The 21,577-nt window shown below is 45.3% G+C and overlaps 1 protein-coding gene across 2 annotated transcripts in view; it reads left to right on the forward strand.

The window, feature by feature from the left end:
* The window catches only part of NFS1 (NFS1 cysteine desulfurase), a 548,610-nt gene that overhangs the window by 432,923 nt on the left and 94,110 nt on the right, over positions 1 to 21,577 (forward strand). For both annotated transcript variants that reach the window (XM_085619037.1, XM_085619036.1), the window contains exons 9-10: positions 15,325 to 15,430; positions 15,521 to 15,602. In XM_085619037.1, coding sequence (XP_085475163.1) covers positions 15,325 to 15,430; positions 15,521 to 15,602 — 188 coding nt within the window. The remainder of the gene's footprint in view (positions 1 to 15,324; positions 15,431 to 15,520; positions 15,603 to 21,577) is intronic.

Raw genomic sequence — 21,577 nt, forward strand, 5'->3', positions numbered from 1 at the left:
TATTAATAAGGTCAGGATTGTAATTTGTACAGATTGGCATTTTTAACTTAATAGTACTTTTGCTGCCTCTAAGCACTGTGAGTAACACTTGTTACTATTACCCATTGTAATGGGACTTAATTAACCGGCCATTAAATTATTGATAGTTCGAGTCCCAGTATGCCAATTGAGACTATCAACCTGCAGGTGTCCGATGCGAGCATTTAAGTCGTTGAGCCGCCTTGCTACTTAGTGTTTCACTGAAAGACCCCCACCTCACCCATGCCCCCCTGCACAGTGCTCCAAAATGGAGCATGGCGCGGACTTGCATAGTATTTTAAAAATGTTGTGCCACATTCGGAGAGTCCATTATGCTGCACTTTGGTGCATGCATGGCAGACTAATTACGTTTTAAGCAAATTGTTATTCCCCTCTGTAAACTGATAGTTTTTCATGCACAGTACAGTGACAGTGGCACTGGGATAGCTCTGCATCAGAGTCACACTAAACACAATTTTCACTCCACCAAGGACCAAACTATTGGCTTTGTCAGTGCTTGTTATGGAAGGGGATGTCCTGCTCTCCCGCTCACAGCTCTTACTACGGGGCTCCCCCCTGGCACTTGTCTAAACAATGCAGGTGATGTCACAGGGACATTTTAAGCTACAGTAATATTGTGTACATCGGAATTATTTGGCTGTATTACATGTTATTTATATTTTTTTGTCTGATTTTCTTGTAACATTGGCAAGCAGCACACACACTCAAGGACACAAATTCATGCATAATTGATATCCTCAATGTGTGCCACAGCCCTTATTGGACATTACATTTGTAAATAAGGGAACGACCCTCGGCAGGTCAGCAGAGATAAACAAGCATTTGCAATGCAATAAGTGTCGCATTACTAAAAGTTTGAGCTATTGGCGTTCCAATTAATGCAACGTAATTAGCTCAAACTTTAAGTAATGCGAGACCTATTGCATTGTAAATGCTTGTTTTATTTCCCACCGTCTGCTATTGTATTTCAATGTTGATTGTGTACGTGTTTTAACTGCTAACTATTCGGATTTAAGCTTATGAATCTATGAAAGATACAATACTGGAGAAGAAAATTAGCTACTTACCTGTAACTGTGGTTCACCAGCATTCGTATCTTTCATCGATTCACATGCGACCCACCTTCCTCCCCAAAGAGGCTCCCCTTATTCTTTAGGGTTCTCTTATTCCACGTGTGCAGGAAAATCTAAGGGAATGAAGCCTCCGTGGAGAGTGTTCTAGAGGGTGCTGTCGCCTGATTGGCTGAACTTTGCTTCTTGGTAAATGATGTGGATAAGTTATTGAAGTGAATGTTTCTACCATTTTGTGCTATGTGCATCATTGTATACTGCTTTCTAATGGTATTGTGGAAGTCCCATATCGACGACTTGGAATGATACCAGCAGGTGAATCTATGAAAAATGTCAATACTGGAAAACTACAGTTTCAGGTAAGTAACTTCTTTTCTTAAGTGACTCAAACAACATCACATAGACTGATTCATTGTTTTATTGTAGACACCTTCAAATTGAATCCATGAAATATGTAAAAGCCGAGATCTTTTTTTTTTTTTTTTTTAAGTATAAGTGGATCAATTTATAATTGTAGATAATCCTGTCTTCTAAGTTTATAAGTATCAAGAGCTTAACTTTTATTTTGTTCCTTGAACATACCAAATTGAGAAAGAAATTGATTGCTTAATTACCTTTTTAGGCTGCAACCTGTTCAAAGCAGCAACAAACGTTAATGAGGGTAGGTTGTAGTTTGTGAATAAGGCGGATACATTAAAGTTTGAATCTAAATCTTTCAATATAGTGTTTAAGGATATTTCAGACCAAATAAAATGTTTCATGGAATTCTCTTTAGCGGACACACAATAGCAAATGTAATTTAGCACATTAATATTATTCTGAGACAAAATAGATGGTAGTTCTAATTCCCTTCTCAGCCCAGTGTGCAGAGTAGAATTTCTTAAGAGTGAGTTTCTTCCTCACACAACTGTGCTAAATAATGTTTAAGTTCTGTGAGAAGTTGGCCTGATGTATGATGTCACTAGTTATAGTGTACACCTTATATCAGTCCAAATACCCTTATGGTGATTGGTTGTAAAGTCAACCTTATAGACCAGCTATCCTAGTGGTAGCATGGACAAGAGCAGTCTTAGGCTAAACTCTGAATGGCATGTGAAGCCAGCTGTGATACCATATATAATCCCTTGAATACCAAATGAAAGGACACCACAACAGATATATATATAAAATAAAGTGTATTTATTCTAAGCAAACCCTCAGCACTCTTTATGAGTTTAGAGGTAAGTACAACACAGTCTTATTAATGCATACAGTAAGTCACACAGGTAAGTAATACAGTTAGGCCCTAGGGGCCACGCAAACCATATACTAAATAAGTGGTATAAGAACCACTGTCACGGAAATAGAATAGGCCTAGGCCTAGGGAATCGCTGGGGCTACCCTACACTAGCGTTAGTTAGGAAGTGGGAGGCCCACGGGATTCGTGTGCAGAGTGGAAACACTCACGCGTAATGCGTAAAAGTCAATAGTAATGTTACAGTTTAGAAATAGATAGATTTAGGACACTTCCGGAGTAGCTAGGAAGTTGAGACTTGAAAACTAGACACTAGGATAGTCACTATCCTGATGAGCACCGGAGTACCCAAGTTACCTAGCCCACAGGCTGCGGGTGCATAGGGGTGAAGATGCGTCGTTTTCGTCGTCGACTCCTATGGATGCCTGAAGAAAGATGCTGACAGGCAGTCAGGGGAGAGTGTCCGGTGGATCCCAAGCCTGGGATCAAGAAGAGAAGAAACCTGCAAGCAGAAGGGACAGAGTCAAGGTCACTAGCCAGTGACCACGTGGAACCAGGAAGGAACCAGGCGATGTCGTGAAGAGTTGCAGGTGAAGGTGAAGCTTGTTGCTGCAGCCAGGAGGACCAGGAAGCGTCGAGGACGACCAGGACCCGGAGGCGAGCTGTCCCACGAAGGCTCTTGCTGTCGGCGGCGTCGAAGTTGGACTAGGACTCACCAAGCCTTGGCAAGCGGAACCCACGAAGAACAAGGGACTTGCTTCTGGTGCAGACCAGGAAGGTCTGGGGTGCTTCTTCTTTGCAGAGAAGCGGGAGCCAGTCTGGAGGAGCCAAACCAGCGCAGAAGATTTCAGGGAGCGTCGTCACAAAGGCCACTAGCCAGCGGGCAAGCAACCGGACAGACGCGGCAAGCAGGAAAATGCTGAAGGGCCCCACGCAGGACTCGTGGAGTGTGGGGGGCTGGTCTTCGGTGCAGATGGTGCTTGGGGTTGGGGCTTCTCAATCCCCGGTGCACAACTTCGAGGGTACCTCAGAAGCTGCGCTGTAAGTTACTAGCCACTTTTCCCAGGTAGCCGGTCCCACGTCGCTCGTCGCCTCCACGGATCTCAGCTCTGCTGCAGATGTGGATGAGGGTCGGAGAAGTCTGGAAATCAAGGCTCTGGTCGGGCTCTGCAGTCGGTTCCTCGTCGAACGTTTCACAAAGCAAAGGGTAGTCTCTTGATGGTGCCTGTTTGCACAGGGTAGCCACTCCTTGGCTACAAGGGAGATTCTTCAGTCTTCTTCTTTCGTCGAATGTCGAAGGTCCAGAGTTTCTGTTCAGTTTTGCAGGTTCAGGATAATCTAAAGTCTTGAGGCCCAACTCCCACTCTTATACTAATCTGGGGGGCTGGGATACCTGCTAGGTCACGCCTTATGGGTGGGACCTGGGAGGGGGTGGTTACACCCACTTCCCTTTGTCCAGTTTCGCGCCAGAGCTGGGGCTGGAGTGCCCCAGCGCCGGTTTGAACTGGACTATGCAAGGAACACCTTGTGTGCCCCAGGCATGTCTCATTCCTTTCAGCCCACCCTGCCCCAATACACTAAAGGCTGTCTGGGGGGGTGCTAGCACCTCCCCAAGCAGGAAACCTATTGTCCAGGCCTCCCTGGCTGGGATCACTCCCAGCTGCAGGAGGTCAGACTTGTGTCGTGGCAGCAGCATCCATCTTGTGATGCTGAGGCTTTGGTCAGAGGCTAACAGTTGAAGTATGATTTTAACATGTCTTTCCCTCTAGAAGGGGGGAATAATATTCTCATGTCCAGAAATGGCATGGGGGTATTATTCCCGAGTGTTAGACACCTTACACGACATGTTTTGATAAAGCCAAACCATAGTTACCATAACCGTCTAAGATTATAAGGTACTTTAAGAGTATATGGTAGGCTATATCATAGAACAGCTATAAGGACATGGTTCCGAAAGCTGCAGATAGGCTCAGCTCATGCTAGAGCACCATCTCACATGTTACCAAGCACTCTGCCTCCAGGATTGTCAAGGCCTGCCATAGGAGTGACTGATAGGTACACATGTGTCTATATGTAAGTTAGGTATAGGAATACTACACCTAAGCAAGGGGTGATTACACGACCTTGCCCCAGCTGAGTGATCAGCCAGTTGTGTCAAAATGGAAGGCCAGGCCAGGGGTGGCACAATACATGCTGCAGCCCCTGGTAGGCCTAGGGTACACCTATGCCCTGGGTACCTAGGGTACACTGTACAGGGGCCAATAAGGTGATCCTATCCAAATGGGTTATGCACCTAAAGTACATAGTAGTAATTTAGAGAGAGAACAGCAGGGCTGTGGGTCTGATTAGCAGGCCCACAGCCACATCTAAGTCGTAAACCAGTAAAGCAAAAGCAAAAAGTGGGGGTGAACATAGAAAGCAGACCCTACTCTCCTACACAACCCCCCCCCCAAACTTAGGGACATTAAACTAACCTTGACCAGTTGAGTCTTCATGTTCTAAGTGGAAATATCTGGAGAGTCCATCTGCATTGGCATGGTCAGTCCCAGGTCTATGTTCCACTGTGAAGTCCATCCCCTGTAGGGAAATGGACCACCTAAGAAGTTTGGGATTTTCACCCTTCATCTGATTTAGCCACAAGAGGGGCTTATGGTCTGTCTGAATCTTGAAGTGAGTGCCAAACAAGTATGGCCTCAGCTTCTTCAGGGCCCAAACCACAGCAAAGGCCTCCCTCTCAATAGCTGACCAACGTTTCTCTCTAGGGGTCAGCCTTCTACTTATAAAAGCAATGGGCTGGTCTTGACCATCTACATTCAGTTGTGAAAGAACAGCTCCCACACCTAACTCAGAAGCATCTGTCTGGACAATGAACTCTTTGGAGTAGTCTGGACTTTTCAGAATAGGTGCACTGCACATGGCCTGCTTCAGGTCATCAAATGCTTTTTGACAGCTTGCTGTCCACTGAACTTTCTTTGGCATCTTCTTGGAGGTCAAGTCATTAAGTGGTGTCACTATGGACCCATAGTTCTTAACAAACTTTCTGTAGTACCCAGACAGGCCCAAGAAAGCTCTGACCTGAGTCTGGGTAGTTGGAGGAGCCCAGTCCTTTATGGTCTGGATCTTGCTCTCCAGTGGTTGAACCTGACCCCCACCAACTAGGTGGCCCAGGTATACAACCTTGCTCTGCCCTATCTGGCACTTAGTGGCCTTGATAGTGAGGCCTGCCTTTTGCAGGGCCTCTAAAACATTCCTCAGGTGGACCAGGTGATCCTCCCAGGTGGAGCTAAAGACAGCAATATCATCAAGATAAGCTGCACAATAATCATCCAACCCAGTAAGGACTTGATTCACCAGCCTTTGGAAAGTGGCAGGTGCATTCTTCAAACCAAAGGGCATTACCACAAATTGATAATGTCCTCCTGGGGTCGAGAAAGCAGTTTTGGCCTTTGCACTCTCAGCTAGTCTGATTTGCCAGTAGCCTGCTGTTAGGTCAAATGTGCTCAAAAACTTAGCAGCTGCCAGTCTGTCAATGAGCTCATCTGCCCTAGGTATTGGGTGGGCATCTGTCCTAGTGACAGCATTGAGACCTCTGTAATCCACGCAAAACCTCATCTCTCTCTTACCATCTTGGGTGTGAGGTTTTGGCACAAGGACTACAGGACTAGCCCAAGGGCTCTCTGAAGGTTCAATGACTCCCAGCTCCAACATCTTTTGTACCTCAACTTTTATGCAGTCCCTGACATGGTCAGGTTGCCTGTAGATTTTACTCTTCACAGGCAGACTGTCACCAGTGTCCACCTCATGGGTGCACCAGTTTGTCTGACTTGGGGTCAGAGAGAACATATGTCTGTAGGCCTGCAGAACTTGTCTGCAGTCCTGTTGCTGATGGGCAGTGAGGCTGTCAGAAAAGACCACACCATCAACTGAGCCATCATCAGGGTTCTGAGTCAACAGGTCTGGGAGAGGGTCACTCTCTTCCTCCTGCCCCTCATCTGTAGCCATGAGTAGCCCCATGTCTGCCCTGTCAACATATGCCTTCAATCTGTTGACATGAAGCACCCTGTGGGGGCTTCTGGGAGTCCCAAGGTCCACCAAGTAGGTGACTTCTCCCTTTTTCTCAACAATAGTGTGGGGTCCAGACCATTTGTCTTGGAGTGCTGCTGGGGCCACTGGCTCCAACACCCACACTTTCTGCCCTGGCTGGTAAACAGTCAGTACAGCCTTTTGGTCATGCCAAGCTTTTTGGAGTTCTTGGCTTGCCTCAAGGTTTTTAGAAGCCTTCTTCATATACTCTGCCATCCTGGAGCGGAGACCAAGTACATAATCCACTATGTCTAGTTTGGGTTGTCTGAGAGGTCTCTCCCATCCTTCCTTCACCAAACACAGGGGTCCTCTTACAGGATGCCCAAACAAAAGCTCAAAAGGGCTGTAGCCAACCCCCTTTTGTGGGACCTCTCTGTAAGCAAACAGAAGGCAGGGTAAAAGGATGTCCCATCTTCGCCTAAGCTTGTCTGGTAATCCTTTTATCATTCCCTTTAGGGTCTTGTTGAATCTCTCAACAAGCCCATTGCACTGTGGGTGATAGGGTGTGGTGAACTTATAGTTAACACCACACTCCTTCCACATTGCAGTCAAGTATCCTGACATAAAGTTGGCACCTCTGTCAGAAATGACCTCCTTTGGAAAGCCCACTCTGGAGAATACTCCAAGCAGGGCCCTTGCCACAACAGGAGCTGTTGTGGTCCTCAGGGGAATTGCTTCTGGGTACCTGGTGGCATGGTCCACTATCACCAGTATGAATCTGTGCCCAGATGCTGTTTGTGGGTCCATTGGTCCTACAATATCTATGCCCACTCTTTCAAAGGGGACCCCCACCACAGGTAGTGGTATGAGGGGGGCCTTTGTGGTGCCACCTGATTTGCCACTGGCTTGGCAGGTGACACAGGAGCGACAAAACTCCTTAGTATCTTCTGACATATGGGGCCAGTGAAAGTGAGGGACAAGCCTGTCCCAAGTCTTGTTCTGGCCTAAATGTCCTGCAAGGGGAATATCATGGGCCAAGGTTAGAAGGAAGCCTCTGAACTTCAGTGGTATGACCAACCTCCTGGATGCACCAGGCTTGGGGTCTCTAGCCTCTGAGTACAGTAGCCCTTCATCCCAATACACTCTATGGGTACCTTGAGCATTCCCTGCAGCCTCAGCAGCAGCCAGCTGTCTGAGGGGTTCAAGAGAGGGGCAGTCTAATTGAGCCTGCCTCAGATCTGCCCTTGAAGGTCCCCCTGTCCCAAGAAACTCAACCTGATCAGGTTCAAGTTCTTCTAGGACAGTTCCTTCAGGGCTCTCAGAATCATCCTCCTGGGAGGACTGATCCACCACCTGACGCAGGGGGGAAGGCACAGCCTTAACCCTACTGCTCTTTCTCTTGGATTGTGACTGGTCCATAGTTTCAGGATCCAGCACTTGTTCAGTGTTGCACTTTTTGGCCTGTGACCTGGTCACAGCAAGGACATGTGCATCTATCCCCAGCATTTCTGCATGGGTCCTATACTCCACTTCAGACCAAACTGAAGTTTCAAGATCATTGCCCAGTAAACACTCTACAGGAAGGTCTGAACTAACAACAACTTTCTTGAGGCCAGTTACCCCTCCCCAGGAGAAGTTAACAATAGCCACACTATGGGAGGTAGTGGCATTGCTAGCGTTGGTCACTAGGTAATTCTCACCTAGTATGATCTGTCCAGGGTCCACAAAAGCAGGTGTCACCATTGTGACACTAGCCCCAGTGTCCCTGTAGGCCTGAGCCATTCTTTGGTTGATAAAAGGTGTCTGTCTGTACTTGCCCAGGTTACTGGGGCCTACAGTAGAGGACACAGCTAAGTCCCCATCACAGATCAGGACAGCCTGAGTAGGTACTCTGACTAGGCCAGAATCCTCCTCAGTTCCCAGGGTTAACCCTACTACACCCTTTTGCTGGGAACCACCACTTACAGCTGAACTAGGGGGTACAGTTGCCTTAGGGGCAATGGTGGCTGGGGGCTTATCCTTTTTGGTGCACTCACTAAACCAATGTGAGGTAGACTTACAATAGTTGCACCATGGTTTCTTTTGGCCTTCTTTCTTCTTATCCTTTTTGGAACCACCCTCCCCCTGAGCCTTTTGGGGGCCTGGTGAAGACTTCTGGTCTTTTTGTTTCTGATCATTACCCTTCTGGTCTGCCTTTTTCTGATCACCGCCCTGGTTCTGGTTTTTCTGCTTAACTCTAGTCCTGACCCATCTATCTGCCTTCTTTCCCAATTCTTGGGGAGAAGTCAGATCAGAATCAATCAGGTGTTGATGCAATAGCTGGTTTTGACAGTTGTTAAGTATTTGTTCTCTCATGATCAAATTATACAATCCTGTATAGTCCTTAACCTTACTTCCCAATAGCCAGCCTTCCAGAGCCTTAGTGGCACAATCTACAAAGTCAGTCCAGTCCTGAGTCTGTGTCTTCTGGGTATCCCTGAACAACAACCTGTATTGTTCAGTGGTTAGGCCAAACCCATCAATCAGAGCACTCTTCAGGACAGTGTAATTATCTGCATCCTCATCACTAACTGTGAGGAGCTTGTCTCTTCCTTTCTCAGAGAAGGAGAGCCACAAGATAGCTGCCCACTGACTTTGGGGTACCTGCTGTACTTTGCAAGCTCTCTCCAAAGCAGTTATCCATTTGTGGATGTCATCCCCACACTTGTAGGGAGGGACAATCTTGCTCAGGTTTCTATTATCATAGTGCCTGTCTCTATCTCTAGGAATGTTGCTGCCACCAGTGGGTTCTAACCCACTTAACTTTTGTTCTCTAGCCAGAGCAAGCTTCTCTTTGGCAAGGGCAAGTTCTTCCCTCTGAATCCTCAGATTAGCCTCCCTCATTCTGGCTGCATGCTCCTTTCTCTCAGGTGAAGTCATTCCCCTGTGAGAGGAAGCATTAGAGATGTTAGAGACATGGGAGTGGATGGATTCCCCTGAAGGGGATCTGTCCTTCCTGTTTCTCTGTGAATGTCTACTTGTGGGTCTGTATGGGGGGACCCCATGCAAACTCCCATGTAAACTTAAGTTAGCCTGGCTAAGTCTCCTTACTTGGCTCTGGCTGTCTACCTCCCCATCTGAAGCCCCATCTGACTCCTCTGTGGTGGGTAGACCCTCCTCTGTGCCTAGGGCACCTTCCTGTGATGCCCTCTGAGCATCATACTCCTCTAGGAGTTGTCTTAACTGAAGGAGGGTAGGGTTTGCACCCTGTTTTATTCCTCTGGAGGTACACAATTGTCTCATCTCCTGGAATGTTAAGGTATCATACCTAGAGGGGGTCTTCTGCAGACCTGCCCCTCCTGAGAGAGCATCTACTTGATCTCCTCCCAGAGGCATGATCTAGTGAGGGTGTGGTGTGTGCACCTACCTACACTAGTTGTATCTACTAAACCTTTCTAGTAGTTGTAGTCAGGGTGTGTTATTCCCTTCAACCTACAACTACAAAGTCCAGTAGGACTTAAGTATAATAATCTATGTTATATGTACCTAGACAATATCTGTGTGATCTTTCAATTTAGTATCTCAAGATTACAATGGTATTACAACAGCAAGCTCAGATCCCAACCGCTGCTCACCAATGTGAGAAGTTGGCCTGATGTATGATGTCACTAGTTATAGTGTACACCTTATATCAGTCCAAATACCCTTATGGTGATTGGTTGTAAAGTCAACCTTATAGACCAGCTATCCTAGTGGTAGCATGGACAAGAGCAGTCTTAGGCTAAACTCTGAATGGCATGTGAAGCCAGCTGTGATACCATATATAATCCCTTGAATACCAAATGAAAGGACACCACAACAGATATATATATAAAATAAAGTGTATTTATTCTAAGCAAACCCTCAGCACTCTTTATGAGTTTAGAGGTAAGTACAACACAGTCTTATTAATGCATACAGTAAGTCACACAGGTAAGTAATACAGTTAGGCCCTAGGGGCCACGCAAACCATATACTAAATAAGTGGTATAAGAACCACTGTCACGGAAATAGAATAGGCCTAGGCCTAGGGAATCGCTGGGGCTACCCTACACTAGCGTTAGTTAGGAAGTGGGAGGCCCACGGGATTCGTGTGCAGAGTGGAAACACTCACGCGTAATGCGTAAAAGTCAATAGTAATGTTACAGTTTAGAAATAGATAGATTTAGGACACTTCCGGAGTAGCTAGGAAGTTGAGACTTGAAAACTAGACACTAGGATAGTCACTATCCTGATGAGCACCGGAGTACCCAAGTTACCTAGCCCACAGGCTGCGGTTGCATAGGGGTGAAGATGCGTCGTTTTCGTCGTCGACTCCTATGGATGCCTGAAGAAAGATGCTGACAGGCAGTCAGGGGAGAGTGTCCGGTGGATCCCAAGCCTGGGATCAAGAAGAGAAGAAACCTGCAAGCAGAAGGGACAGAGTCAAGGTCACTAGCCAGTGACCACGTGGAACCAGGAAGGAACCAGGCGATGTCGTGAAGAGTTGCAGGTGAAGGTGAAGCTTGTCGCTGCAGCCAGGAGGACCAGGAAGCGTCGAGGACGACCAGGACCCGGAGGCGAGCTGTCCCACGAAGGCTCTTGCTGTCGGCGGCGTCGAAGTTGGACTAGGACTCACCAAGCCTTGGCAAGCGGAACCCACGAAGAACAAGGGACTTGCTTCTGGTGCAGACCAGGAAGGTCTGGGGTGCTTCTTCTTTGCAGAGAAGCGGGAGCCAGTCTGGAGGAGCCAAACCAGCGCAGAAGATTTCAGGGAGCGTCGTCACAAAGGCCACTAGCCAGCGGGCAAGCAACCGGACAGACGCGGCAAGCAGGAAAATGCTGAAGGGCCCCACGCAGGACTCGTGGAGTGTGGGGGGCTGGTCTTCGGTGCAGATGGTGCTTGGGGTTGGGGCTTCTCAATCCCCGGTGCACAACTTCGAGGGTACCTCAGAAGCTGCGCTGTAAGTTACTAGCCACTTTTCCCAGGTAGCCGGTCCCACGTCGCTCGTCGCCTCCACGGATCTCAGCTCTGCTGCAGATGTGGATGAGGGTCGGAGAAGTCTGGAAATCAAGGCTCTGGTCGGGCTCTGCAGTCGGTTCCTCGTCGAACGTTTCACAAAGCAAAGGGTAGTCTCTTGATGGTGCCTGTTTGCACAGGGTAGCCACTCCTTGGCTACAAGGGAGATTCTTCAGTCTTCTTCTTTCGTCGAATGTCGAAGGTCCAGAGTTTCTGTTCAGTTTTGCAGGTTCAGGATAATCTAAAGTCTTGAGGCCCAACTCCCACTCTTATACTAATCTGGGGGGCTGGGATACCTGCTAGGTCACGCCTTATGGGTGGGACCTGGGAGGGGGTGGTTACACCCACTTCCCTTTGTCCAGTTTCGCGCCAGAGCTGGGGCTGGAGTGCCCCAGCGCCGGTTTGAACTGGACTATGCAAGGAACACCTTGTGTGCCCCAGGCATGTCTCATTCCTTTCAGCCCACCCTGCCCCAATACACTAAAGGCTGTCTGGGGGGGTGCTAGCACCTCCCCAAGCAGGAAACCTATTGTCCAGGCCTCCCTGGCTGGGATCACTCCCAGCTGCAGGAGGTCAGACTTGTGTCGTGGCAGCAGCATCCATCTTGTGATGCTGAGGCTTTGGTCAGAGGCTAACAGTTGAAGTATGATTTTAACATGTCTTTCCCTCTAGAAGGGGGGAATAATATTCTCATGTCCAGAAATGGCATGGGGGTATTATTCCCGAGTGTTAGACACCTTACACGACATGTTTTGATAAAGCCAAACCATAGTTACCATAACCGTCTAAGATTATAAGGTACTTTAAGAGTATATGGTAGGCTATATCATAGAACAGCTATAAGGACATGGTTCCGAAAGCTGCAGATAGGCTCAGCTCATGCTAGAGCACCATCTCACATGTTACCAAGCACTCTGCCTCCAGGATTGTCAAGGCCTGCCATAGGAGTGACTGATAGGTACACATGTGTCTATATGTAAGTTAGGTATAGGAATACTACACCTAAGCAAGGGGTGATTACACGACCTTGCCCCAGCTGAGTGATCAGCCAGTTGTGTCAAAATGGAAGGCCAGGCCAGGGGTGGCACAATACATGCTGCAGCCCCTGGTAGGCCTAGGGTACACCTATGCCCTGGGTACCTAGGGTACACTGTACAGGGGCCAATAAGGTGATCCTATCCAAATGGGTTATGCACCTAAAGTACATAGTAGTAATTTAGAGAGAGAACAGCAGGGCTGTGGGTCTGATTAGCAGGCCCACAGCCACATCTAAGTCGTAAACCAGTAAAGCAAAAGCAAAAAGTGGGGGTGAACATAGAAAGCAGACCCTACTCTCCTACAAGTTCCTTAAAGGGTCAAAATTCATCAAAATTCAACAATGCATAAATATTGATTGTATTTTCAATTAAATAGCAGTAATGGTCGAGCCTACCGCACCCCTTCCATATCTGGATGCAAAACTTTTCATTACAGTAGCTGATTTATTACATTTGTGTTTCATATTCTCAATCATTGTGACCATAGTGCGGTATCCTGTATGATTGTACCCAGATAGGCATAACTTCTAACAATATGCATTTTTCATTGGTCTATTATCCACTTAAAATAGACTAGATTTCCCATGACAAAAATGTTGTTTTATCATAATTCATTTTTAGGTGTGTACTTGATTATACTCCTGTAAGCATATTAACTGACATTGAAGATTTTTCTGAGTTTTGGAGAATAACACAAGATCATAGGCCAAATACGTAATACTGCACTGACCCATTTTTGGACAGTCTCCCTCCTTGTTATCTAAATTTTTAAAGAGATCAACAAGAAATAAAGAAAATAGCAGAGGGCATCCTTGTTTTAGATCATTTATAGTTTTAATCTGTGGAGTCCAACCTCTTTTATCACATACTTTGCCCTGAACCCAGGTATCCAAATGAAGTTCAAAATTGAGTTCAGAAGGGTATTATGAATCCCCCAACCTGCCAGCTTTGACCACAATATGGTTTGATCTACCTTATCAAACGTCTATGAAGCAAGCAAATAAGTTTTGTTTTTTAGTGGCAGAAGAAGTTTTTACGAAACAGTTTAAATCAACGATATTATCTATTGTTGAAACACCCCAATTTAAAACCAGTTTAATGAGTGGGATTTATCGAAAGTCATTCTGCCCAATCTGCCAGTCTCTTTGCTAAAATATGTCTAAAGATTTTACCATCAGCATCTATTAATGCAATTATGCTATAACTGCAGGTTATGCAATAAATGTAAAAAATTATTGTGCCAATAGTTTTCAGGTGCACCAATTTCATTACAGCTAAGTATTTTGGTTGAAAGAAAATTAAATGCTTCAAGAACTATATTTTCCCATTCGAATGCGTTCAGACTATACTTACTCTCTGAGATCCACTTCTTAGCAAGTATTGTCAGTTAACGTCTTGAAAAATTGTAAGTATGTGTCATTGAAACTATTTTTTTCCTTCTTAAGAGTCTGCCCCTTAATTTCTTCTTTTATCCTGAAGTGTATCTGAGTAAGAGCAGCAGGCGCTGAATAATGATACATTGAATAAACTCAGTGGTTGCGGTGCAGGGTGATATCTGAGTATTCTTGTATCTACAAAATGTTTTTGAGAAGTTTTTATATGCTAATTTCTTGTGGTGCAAAAGTTCTTTAGAAAAATTTTAAAAATATAAATACTTTACCAAGCTTATGTTTTCTATATATAAATGAGCACATACTAAAAGAGAATGGTCCTGGCAGGACATTGAATTTATTCATTGTACTTGCTTATGTTTAACAATATCTGAGTTCGAAATCCTCAACCACCTCCTCTTGTAAATATTTACTGTTCAACTTTGATACCCTGGACTGTCAAATGCCCAACGGAAGTAACTTTACAACTTATGTGCTTACAGGCAGGTCCCAAATAGTTGGTGTAAATTGTGTACTTTGAGATCAGCCTCATTTTGCGATATTGTCTAATAGGTCACATTTCAAAAAGTCATTTTGGTGAGGGTTGCTAAATGACCTTCCTAATCAATATTAATTAGGTAGGTTATAATTTGCGACCCCCCCCCCCCCCCCCCCCCTTTTAAGGGCCGCTAACACAGAGATTGTTGTCCCGCAACGAATAGCACACCACCATGCTTGCATTTGCTTTCTCAAACGGGAAACTTTTTCTTTTTCTTAAAGCAGGTCATGATTTTAACAGCATTACCAGTTTGGAAACACATTGGGGGTTTCAGGCAGTGTTTGGTTGACCATTGCCTGCTACCTGAGACTGCCAAATATGAGATAGTTCACCTTAGAGAATCAGATACTATCTCCTTTGAAATGTATCTATTATTTGCAGTCGCAATGTGCCAAGACATTCCGTTACGACTTACAAATAGGAGGTGGTGGGGACCCTTTTCACGCTTCCTTCTATTGGCAATTCATAATGGGTCACAAAAGCCCTGTCACCCAGTAATAAAGACTTTTCTGAGCCATAAAGGGTTTTGTCACATTGTAAAATGGTGTGGTTTAAATGCATATCTAATGTTTTGGGGAACCTCAGACTTTGCAGCGAAAAAGGCACCTCTGTATGTGATGCACTTTGTCATTTAATAATAGTGGAAAGACATCACATTAATGAAATCCAGTATTATAGAAATTGGAGTGTTTCCTTCGCACTTAAGGAATTGACTTTCAAAATGTTGATGAAACAAAATACATCTATGTCTTTCCAGCAACACCATTGTTATTTCAGTCTTGTACATCAGTGTAATCTTGAGAGAGAGAGAGCGAGAGACTTATCTTACCAACAATAATTCTTTATTGTGCATGATTTAATATATATACTTTATAAACAGTAATTTATTGTTACAAAACATATTGTGCCTGAAAACTGTACCAGAGACAATTTGATGTGCTCAGAGCTCTTTACGTTTTCTTGATTGTGTTGTAGTATGATCACTGGCGAATAAACAAGTTAGCTGATCGACTAATACAGAAAACCATGTCTGGGCTGCCTGATGTTGTACTGAATGGGGATCCAGAAGATCGCTATGCAGGTACTGTCAACATTGAGGACCTCATTACTCATTGTGAATTTGTGAAGTTCAACTTCTTACTGTAGGAAACTTTATCTCCTCCATATACAGGTTGCATAAACTTATCATTTGCCTACGTAGAAGGAGAAAGCTTACTAATGGCTCTCAAAGACGTTGCTCTTTCTTCAGGAAGGTAAGATGCATTTGAATAAGAAAGTCAGGTTATTCCTACTGATTGCTGGTGCCCTTACCCATGGCTGGTTTAGACTCTTGGTGTAAGGTCTGTTCTCCAGCATGGATTTGTCATAGATTTACATGCTATTCTGATTAGACAGAGGGCCCCAAATTAAGAACAGTAACTATTTAATAACCTGAAAGTTGCAAAGGGACCCCTTTGTGGGTGGTCACCACCGTTTTTTCATTTGGGTGGGGAGGGGGTGTAAACCAGTTGGTAGTCTTAAAATCTAAAACTGGGACACTGCTGTCCAGTGCCCAGTGGATGTGCTCTGACCATTAAAACATGTCGAAATTGGCCTTAAACCCGATTGGCACGTTTAACTTTCCTATGCTAACCTAGTTTATGGTGCACAAATACACCCATGGCATAAAAAGGTAAATGCCACTTGTGGACTGCAGCACCTATTGTGCCATTCACTACAGTGGCATTGAAAAAATGTCTGCATGCCTACCCTGTGTAGCCTGATTGCTGCTGTGTAAAACATGCAATGTGACAGTGATTGAGCCACATATACGCACCACCCCTGCACACTGATATCTGTCCCATTTTTCCACGCCTTCGGATACAGATCCAGAGCTCGCATCCAATCTTTTCTCCTCCTTTGGTTAAACTTTCTTCAAAATATTACATTTACAGTGTGCAACCACCTACATCAGAGTAACTGTGAGGGGACACTTTGTCCATTTTGTGACAGACGGTCTAGGATCTTTTGTAAGAAAGAGCCATAGAGGAGGGTTCTGGCATCAGAAATGGGGAATGGGTGCTACTGCTGTTGTTTCCTGGTGGCGTATGACGACGGAGGCCTTCATCCTATATTAGATCGCCCTGTCAGTTTCTTCCTGAAAAAGTACAAGTTCAGGATGTTCACAGTGGCCCAGGTACTTTCTGCCCTAGATACAGGAGAATGGAGATCTTTGCCCTCAATTTCTTTGTGAAGAACGGCAAATTCAAGATACTCACTTAGGCCCAAGTTCTGTGTGCCCTGGATCCAGAACCAGAAGCACACCTGACTCCTGAGCAACAGTTCTTGTTCATCAGAGCTGTTATCGATATGTTCCAGTTTCAAGCCTTCCCTGTAGTTCTACTAGTTGAGGACATTCAGGCTATAGTCCTGAAGTTTCAACCTGGGTCTCTGTGATAGTAGCGCTGAGACTTCTTGGCCTCCTGCATCCTGCTTGTTGACTATGCCAGATGGCACATGTGGTACTCTGCAGTGGGATCTGAAGTCTCGGATTAAAGTGAGACCCAGAATCTTTTTCAAACTTTTTGACTCTCAGACTTTTCACCAAGACCAATCCACTTGTACCTGACCAGGATTCTATTGAGGTCAGCTTCAAATCATGCTTAGGTTCTGGTCTACCGCAACCATTTGATATTATTGCCGTTCTGTGTTTTTTGGTGCTATTTTCTGTTAAACCATTAAAAATTCATACTTCCAGTACCACTTATTGGATATTTGACTTGTCTTTTTTTACTCAGAATTTTTTTTTCTCTGTAGTTTAAGATTGGTTGTGGAGTTGTATTATGTTTTGTGTGGCCTTAATTAGTGTGTATGCTCTGCTTAAACACTTTACACATTGCCTTAGATATAAGCTGTACTGCTTTGTGCCACATTACCAAATATTAAGCACAGGTCTATTTTATTTAACTTGTACGACATCTAGCCGGTGGTGGCCTTATCATTTGAGGTGGACACTTGTCCACCGCAAACAATAATCCTCTTTCTTACAATGGGAAATCTATAAACAAACAAAGCTGGTGAACCACAGTTACAAGTAATGAGGTGTGGAGGTTTGAGCTCTTGGCGACTGATTCAGTTTACTAAACTTGACTCATTTCACTGAGAAAGAGAATGTTTTCCTTTCTCCAGTCTTAATCTTAATCTGTTTTCTGAGACAGTGGTGTGAATTCTAGGGTACTAATGTCCTAGGGTAGTAAGAGTTAGCAAATGCTGAGCTAATCTGCCCATGACAAAAGAAAGCTTTGTAGTACTCTGCTTCAAGGACAAACCTCACTATAAAACAAATACCGGAAGGGTTCCCTATGAAGGCGTTAAATGGAATGCTGCAATATCGCTGCACTCTACTTGAGTTCCCACCCTAGGAAGATTAAGGAAGAATGAAATATCTTTTTATTCGGGCCTGGTGCGGACAACTGGAGAATCGGACTGAGGTGTCTTCACTACTACTGTTGAGAGACTAATGGGAAGATGCTAGTGATCACTTGAGAGAAGTGTTTAATTTGTGTAAAAAAAGAAAATGTATCTGAGTCCTCGTCAGGAGGCCACCGTAGCTTGCACCACCCATTTCCTATGTCAGCGCTGCCATCACAGTACCTGTACAACTACTAATCATCACACTGCTTGCTACAAGTGCGACAATTCGGGCTGTTCGAGGCCCCCAAAGCTTTAACAAGCATTGAAAATGCAATAGGTCTCGCCTTTTATTAAGTTAAAGCTATTTGCTTTGCTATACAATACCATTAGCAAAGCAAATAGCTTTAACTTAATCAAAGGCGAGACCTATTGCATTTTCAATGCTTGTTTATATTACAGAGAATATGTGCACCGCATGCTGTGAAATAACCTTTTTTGTACTTGATAATGTTGGACTTCAAACTGTACGCCAATAATGAAAGACTTATGTGCCAGCCTAACAGCCTGTTGCCTTCGCTGTTAACTCTGGTTCGTTGGCATGGGAACGTCCGGGATACATCTGTGCACAATTAATATTTTAGCACTCTTTCATTGGGTATGGGGCACTGTCACAGTCAGTGTTCACTACGGCTGTACAATCCTTTCACTTAACTTGCCCTGTGAGAGCACCATGTCGGGGGCTGCCCTGGTGAAAACGCGCACACTGATGCATATGTTTACGGAGAATGCAGTGTAAAGAAGGGTACCAAGATGACTACATTATCATCGGGGACTTCATATCCCAGTTGTTCCAGATCACTTTCCCTTCCACATCCCACTGCCTGGACTACATGTCTGAGGGTGTATCCTATCCGGCTGGTAGATTCAAGCCTAGGACTGGAGTGTGGTTTCAATCACTGCAAGGCCAACCAGTGCCTCAAGTATAATATTAAAGCTGTTCATTCTGTAGTGTTGTTGGGCACAAGAACCGAGAAAGGCTGTTCTCACTCCTTGTACTCTCTTTCACATGCCTGCCGCACGGAATCTAGCCACGGAAGTGAGGGAGGTGGGAAGCAGCTTATCTTCCAGAACTTATCCTGAAAGCATTCCTTATAAACACATGAAAGTATTTTCCTATTATCATGTATATCCATCTTTTAATAACTGGCTGCACCAACACACAGAGGCTAATTTGGCTGGTATTTAATATTCTCTGCAAGTTTCTTTGGGTCACAAATTAGTGTTGTGCAAAACCTTGTATGACAAACACATCGTGGTGCGAAAACGTCGTATTAACCATGCAGAGCGAAGCTAATGTAAATGGAAAGAAATTGCAAAGTGCTCATTTAAAAAAAAAAAAAAAAAAAGCTTGCCTCACTAACATACATACTTCAACAGTCTGCCTGGGTAAAATTCCTCTTCTGTTGGCCTCCTTGATGCACACTTGTCAGCCCCGTTAAACAGGGAGAAAAGCTCTTTGCCGCCGAGGCCGCTCTCCCGAGGTCAGAGGTAGCTGACGTGAATCTCATAGGTAATGTGTAATGCAGGAATTAAGTTACATATGTTAAAGTCTTCTATTTCCCATTCAGGTCACTAAAGTGTCATCGATGAGCAGGATTATTTATTTATTTTCTGCGGTTTATGAGATGATAAAATCATGAAATTGATTAGATCACTGATAGAATATGCATTCATATGTTCCCTATGTCTTAAGCTACCACAATACATAAATTAAACTGACAACTGCCATTAGTATATGATCAGTGGTGGTGGAAATCGTTGTAGGTTCACTTCTTCTGTCCATCAGCCATATTGTGCATCCTTTCTAGGTGTCGACACATTCAGAAGGCTCCTCGCGCACATGAACTTTCAGAGTATTCAGAAATTATGCGTGGGTTGATTTTCGTGTCTGGTTGCACCAGAGCTTTAAATGATGAACGCTTTCAGTGGCTTCAACCAAACATCAGGTGACAGTGGTGAAGTCTAGAGAGAAAGGTGACCTCAGGCCTCAAATTCCTCAAAATGTTAGTGTATATATTCTGTTCAATTAATGGAAAAAACATTTTTACAATATTTGTATTACACTACTGCAACAAAGAGGCGTTCATGTGCTTTGCATAAGAAATCGAGATGTACACGTGAAAGCTGGGTGGAGAGAGGACACAACTGTGGGATAAGTAGGAGTGGGGCAGAGGAGTGCAGACAAACATATGGCTTCGAGTTCAGGTGGAGACAGAAGACATGTTTTCAGCAGTGCCCAGGTTGAGTTGGGCTCTTAGCCGAGGAAGAAGAGATATCCACAGAAAGGTTGTAGAGCCAGTAAAGGATCATTTCAGTGTTAGAGACGTTTTGAATGTTGCATTTTTCAGATCACGCTAACCTATTTTCTCTCGTGATTGTAAATGCCTTGAATGCAAGCCCTCCAAGGGTGCCTCCACTTCACATCTGTCACATTCACCCTGATTAAAATTGTAATTCTACTTGCATTCATATAGCGCTAACTACCCCTGACAATCGTCGAAGCACTTTTCGGTGATAGATCACCATCCTACCAGCCTGCCAGCAAGGTGTCCTTGGCGCCTTCCTTCCGGTGACCTTGAGTAGTTTTACACGGTGCTAACCAGGCTTTTCTCTGAGGTATAGTTTCAGGTGACTTCCGACATCCTCTGCCACTGTCTGACCGATAAAATTGCGGTGGTATGAGCGAACAACACAAGCTGTATTTGCCCTGCATGCTCTTGCCTTTTTAACACCTGCTTTACAACTAGCAGCTAAAAACAGGCAATCATGAGCACCGAAAGGTATGTGTGCCTGATTACCACTGTACATTTCCTCAGGTCAGAATGCATTGGTACTTGAACCCCCAATCCGAGGAGCCGGGGCGCAATTTGTATTGAAAATTTAATAAACGCTAAAAACAGATAAATTTTTCTGAACCTTACTTTAAAACCAGCAGCAGTTGAGGAGATGGGAAGCAGCAGCTGATTGCGTTTTTATGTGGGACTGTTCTTTAAAATTGGCGTTTTAAACAGGATACTTCAGAACTCGGCTGTAAATTGTTGCACGCCGGCTTCCTTCAACTCTGGGTCCATCGCGAGCGCGTGCACTGTTTAAAGTTAAAGCACGCCGGAGCCAGAGTTGAAGGAAGCCGGTGTGAACAAGATGGCGGCATACTGTCCACTGACCCACGGACCCGCGCATGCTATCTCCTTTGGACAGATGGCGAGAGCAGCCCTCTTTGTCCGTGCAGGCGCGTGCATGAGCCCACGGCGGAGAATTGATTCCACAAGGTCCTCTCTGACGAGAGCAGCGCATGCACTACATTCGCCAGGCGAGACCTAACCATGCAGGCGCGTGGATGAGCCCACGGCTGAGAATTGATTCCAAAAGGTCCTCTCTAACGAGAGCAGCACATGCGCTGCTTTCGCCAGGCGAGACCTAAAAATGGCTTGGACACAATAATTGGTTGTTTTTAATGTATATTGATATAATAGAACAACTGTTGTACTGCTAATCTCTAAAACACACAAACAGCGCCACCATGTGGCAGCTGGAAGCCAGGGCCGGGGAAGGCGCAGCCGGACCCATTGGGGCCCAGGGCAAATGCCGCCCTGAGGCAGAAAACCATCCCCGCCCGAGGCCCGCGAAAGGATTGCGTGCCCCAAGATAGCGGACGCCCCCCTCTAATCATGGGGCGAGTTGGCCCCCACCCTCCCCCCCGCCGGCAAGGAGAAGAAGGAATGAGGAATCGCCGGGAAGAGGAACGACTGACCTGAGGACTGGACCTGATACCAGA

Source organism: Triturus cristatus, chromosome 7, assembly GCF_964204655.1.
Source record: "Triturus cristatus chromosome 7, aTriCri1.1, whole genome shotgun sequence".
NCBI lineage: Eukaryota > Metazoa > Chordata > Amphibia > Caudata > Salamandridae > Triturus > Triturus cristatus.